The 5,256-nt window shown below is 31.2% G+C and overlaps 1 protein-coding gene across 1 annotated transcript; it reads left to right on the top strand.

Annotated features, from left to right (window-relative positions):
- Window positions 1-266: 266 nt before the first annotated feature.
- On the top strand, window positions 267-4,806 carry LOC143074154 (uncharacterized). Its single transcript, XM_076249702.1, has 3 exons — window positions 267-327; window positions 3,323-3,637; window positions 4,757-4,806. The coding sequence occupies exons 1-3, from the start codon at window positions 276-278 to the stop codon at window positions 4,804-4,806; spliced, it is 417 nt and encodes a 138-aa protein (XP_076105817.1). The 5' UTR covers window positions 267-275.
- The last annotated feature ends 450 nt before the right edge of the window (window positions 4,807-5,256 follow it).

The raw sequence follows: 5,256 nt of genomic DNA, 5'->3' as shown, positions 1-5,256 counted from the left end.
TGTTACCCGGATTTGTTTTTTCTCAATCGATTTTTGACTTTTGAACATTGGTATACTACTGTCGCCTTTATTTGTTTGAATTTGTGTCTTGCGTTGTATATCTGTGGTATATGTTTACAAACTATGAGTTGATAGATCGCAATTATTTCCACGTTGACCAATTATGTCTTTTCGAATGTTTGGCTAGCTATGACACTCAGTTTTGTCTAAGCGCCAGTGACAAGTAAATAACATAACAGTTGTGTTTTTTTGATATTTTCAGATATAAGTTGGACATGAAGCAATTACTACCTTTGCTGATTTTCATAAATTGTCATATGATACAAGGTAACTAAAAATATCATCTTGTGTATATTGTATAAACAAGTTAACAATAGATATAAAAGCAAGTTTGTTGAATTCTAAAAAAAATATAAATTGATGCAACAATAGGCTTACACGAAATCCAACCTGAATTGTTGTATGCTGCTTTTCACCACACACGCACACAATGTCCCTTTGAGATACGTGCCAGTCATGTATATGCTGTGAATTGATAAATAAGAAATATAGGCAAATATTATATAAAAAAAAATACCATGCTCAACTGAGATCTGCGATTTGACTTAAGTATTCTTAGAATTTCAACACTTAAGTGCCAGTCTTTGTAAGAATCAGGCAATTTTGAAAAAAATCAAAACATGGCTGTAAAATACCCACCTACCTAGCATTCCTATTTTGAAGCGACACTCATCCTGAGTTAGAAATGGTAGGTCTTTAGTGTCTGCGTGTCTGGTAACTTGAGAAATCTTTAGATAAACTTTGGATAGAATGATAGTAAATTACAGAGTTAGCTCCTCTTTATTGTTAATTTCTAGTGCATTGTAACCAAATTTTATCTCAAATTACCAGAACAGGACAATGAAACGAATGGTATATTTTTGCATCATTATACATTTTGAACATAAATTAATGTGAGCCTGAGTGGGTTTTTGTTTGACATGTTTTCACCACTGCCTGATTCTTAGGTAGACTAGCACATAAAATGTGTTACTCCTTTGCTTTGTTCTTTATAAATAGATGATGGATACTAGTAAAAGGGTTAACAGTTATAGATCAAATTTAATCGTTCTACAACTATATTTGGCTTTTTAACTTTTTGTCTATTCGAGCGTCACTGACGAAACGGTCGTCTGGCGCAAAAACAAAATGTCCTGGAATCTATGATGAGTTTATTTTATTTGTCTTTTGATTGAATTAAGATATTTTGTAGTATGTGTTACTATCACTACAAACCATTAAAAGTCTGAAATGGCCTATATCTGTACTAGACTGTACTGATTTTAACTCGACCAGTCTGAATTCGTCTGAGATTTATTTGATAATACTCGACTGTAGTCTGAACCATACTTAACAGTCGGAATGTGTACTTGACCAGTACTTAACCATTTTATACGAGTCTGAACCGTACTCGACCTAGTCTGAACCGTGCTCGACCTAGTCTGAACCTTACTCGACCTAGTCTGAACCATACTCGACCAAGTCTTAACCAACCTAGACCCATCTTTGTATCGATCAACTGAATTTTATCAATTACGGAATTTAAAAAAAAATGAAATTTGAACAACAACTTGAAATTAAAAGTGTATTCGATACAGTATTGAAACTAAAATTTCACAATAATCAATCATAATATAACTTCAACTCAATATTAATCAACACTTACATAATAATATATATCAACTTTTAAAACATAAATAAAACAAGCTGACAAATAATCTAAAAAAAATGAATTGTGACTAATATTTTCAATTATGAATATTTCGGAAGTATTTTATGGTAACTGGACTATTTTCACCATTAACTCAAGCCTAGTATAGATTTATGGTGTCCGTTGAGTTCAGTTAATAATGCAGTGAACGTTTTTTTTATTAAGATATATATGAAATAGTATATAAAACGACTTAATAAATTAAAAAAAAAAATAGAGCTTAATTGTTTTGTTTTATTAAACCAAGAATTTAATATAATCATGATAATAGGATTTCCATAGCAATCCTTGATAACCTTTTTAAAAAATTAAATGTATTCAAAAGTAACAGTAAATTTTTTTTCAATTAATTTAAGTTTTTTTTTTGTCAAATTAACATGGCATACATAGAGCACTTTAATATGATCTAATTACCTCAGTACAGGTAAAAAGAAAGCCCTAATTTCTTAAATTCGTGTATTACTTATCTAGTACATACATGTATATTCGAAAGGCCTTGTTATTTGATTTAAACAGGATGTTGCAATTTTGAATAAATGTTATTTAGAATTTGATACATCTGACTAGGTTGGATCTTATTTATGAGTTTACCCCCAAGCAGAGGTTATACTTTATATTTCACCACCAATCAGAAAAATAATTTTATTTATTTATTTAATTTTATCCCTTTTTGATAGAAGTTATATATAATATTTTTTTTTAATCCTAAATTTATAATCAGAGATATATTTCTTTTATAAGGTTAAATTAATTTTTTTATAAACTTTGTTGGCTGTTATATATGTCAGTTAAAAAGAAATTTATTTTACCAGTTAAAAAAGTACAGTTTTTTTTGTGTAGTATGGTTCAGACTGGACGAGTATTGTTTAGACCTTTGGTTAAGTATGGTTTAGACTGGAAAAATAGGTCGAGTACACGTCGAGAATTGGTTAAGACTGTTTCAAACTGGTCGAGTAATAGTTCAGACTATTTTCAACGGCAAAAATAAGGGTCAAGTACGATTCAGTACAGTCAAGTATGGTTCAGACTGGGGTCGAGTAATGTCAAGTAAAAGTCAGACCAATTCAGACTGGTCGAGTAAAAATCAGTACAGTCGAGTACAGATATAAGCCATTTCAGACTTTAATGGTTTGTAGTGTATGTTGTGATAGTATACTTGAGTTTCAGGTTAGGGTGAATATTAGTGCCTACTAAATCATGTAAACCGGCTGCATTTCTTTGCACATGTCATAATTCGGGAAACTGATTTTAGAAGTTGACGTCTTTTGATGAGGTTTATAAGTGTTTCTCGATTCTCGCTTTTTATTTAAATTTGACTGCTAGTTTTCTTGTTGGTTTAACAGTTGAGACTTGTGGGTCTTTTTTTAGCTTATTGTTCGGTGTGAACGAAGGCTCTGTGTTGAAGGCTGTTCTTTGACCTATAATGGTTTACTTTTACAAAGTGTGATCTAGATGGAGTTTGCTCATTGGCACTAAAATCCAATCCTCTTATATCTATTTATATTTGTTTAAGTTATTTATATTCTACCCAGTGTATAGACCATTTACCTAGATATAACTCAAATAAAACAGTTTCAGGTGTTTTGGAATGGACAGTTACTGGAAAGGCTACAGACTATGGACAAAACGTGACATTATTTTGCCATGTTCCAAACTGCTGTCCAAAGGATGCAGGATGGGATAGATGGACTCCAGTTCAACGCACACTTTTTATAGATGTCAAAACAGGACGATCAAATAAAAAGTATGATGGAAAGGCTGAGAAAGATGGATACACCTTGATTATACAAAATCTGACAAAAGACGATCTTAATGTTTCGTATTCCTGTTTATATGGTGTTACATTAGGACAAAGTAAATTTTTATTGGAAGAAGATGTATTCACAGGTAAGTTCAAATATTGAGAATAAGATGAGGATATTTAAAAAATCCAAAGATCTGTCGGATTACATATCTTCTATATTCTTGCAATAGCTTTAAAACATTTAACTGTTCAACCTTTAATTCAAGTATTTTCTAAGAATGGCCAACGATGATAAAAGTTTGTAGACTTCTTTCACGATTTAGACTTTTCCTGGACGGCTATTTTTTTTTTTAACCAACGTGTATGTCGTTTAATCTCAATTCTTCAAAATTCGATTATGACGTCAAATTGTATTGCTCTACTCTAAATAGCTAAGTGTTACGTCATGACACAAGGTCAACATGACTGATGACGTGACATTAAAAGAACTCAATTTCGTGCAGGTTAATAAAGAAAAAGGTTTCATTGTGTCTGAATATCGTATTAAAATCATCAGATAAACTGAGTTAACCACCAATTCATCTACAGAACGATATTTATTCACTCTCGACAATTAAAGTTTAAACAATTGAATTGGTCGCGAGCCTTGCGTTTTGAATTTGAACATTTTACTGTCTCCAGTAGATAAATATCGTATCACACTCAACACAGTGGTAGAATCTATATATTTCGGATGAATATCAAGGTCATGTTCTCAATTTGACTTTTGCTTGATTTTGCTTTTTCTCTGGTACTCTTATTTGAAGTTATATATTCAAGTACTTATTTGAAGTTCTTCACACAAGTACTAGTGAAAAAACTCTTTGTATATTTAAAATAAACAGTTATGCATAACGTTTCCAGCCAATTACGCTCAATCATGAACATAACATATTGATAATGAATGGAAGGTTTTGTTTTAATAATCTAGTGTTTAAACAAAGCACTAAATAATGCTCTTCGCACTGGCAAATATGTTTCTTGTTTCTCGACGTCACTGCCTTCGTTTGCAGAAATGTCCAACGTACAACTTAGTTAGTATCCACTGAATACAGTTTGATCACTGTGTAAAATGTACGAACATTGCGTGTTTGAATTATCTAAATCCACATTCGTTCCCTAGTGCAACCTGAATGGGGATCTCAGAGAATTTCAATTTACTTAAACAATGTGTCTAACAAATGTTATTTTGATTAAAAGATTATAATTAATTTTTTTGGCAGACAAAAGTGATAACAAACCAACTGGTAGATTCTCTGGGATTCAAATGTAAGTAAAAGTTACATGATTATATATATGTAATACTTCTTCGACATACTGTTTATACACCTTTACCAACAAATATTTGTCTGAAATTCATTTGAGTCTTTTATCAAAAGAAAAATTATCATTAGTCTTTCGTCCCATTCAATTTTAGCCTCACCAAATTCTTTGGCTGTTTACAACAGTCTTTTGCTGTGCAGGCTATAGTAGACTGTTATTTGTTATGAATTTGTTTTGGTGTTTGTCTTACATATCTTTTTTGGGGGCTTTGAACTTTTTATAGAGAGATCGAGGAGAAATACTGGCACGGCCATAGCAAAACAAAACTAATCTCATATAAAAAATATCGAACTTCAAATCAAATGAGCATTTAGAAAAGTCGAAATATGAATTTATATATATTCGTACTCTTTTTGGTAATTTTAAAGCACCAACAAACAAATGAACTATGTCAATTGGG

This window comes from Mytilus galloprovincialis, chromosome 5, assembly GCF_965363235.1.
Source record: "Mytilus galloprovincialis chromosome 5, xbMytGall1.hap1.1, whole genome shotgun sequence".
Taxonomy (NCBI): domain Eukaryota; kingdom Metazoa; phylum Mollusca; class Bivalvia; order Mytilida; family Mytilidae; genus Mytilus; species Mytilus galloprovincialis.
Note: the sequence above shows the minus strand (reverse complement) of the source record. Positions and strands in the feature narration are given on the sequence as shown.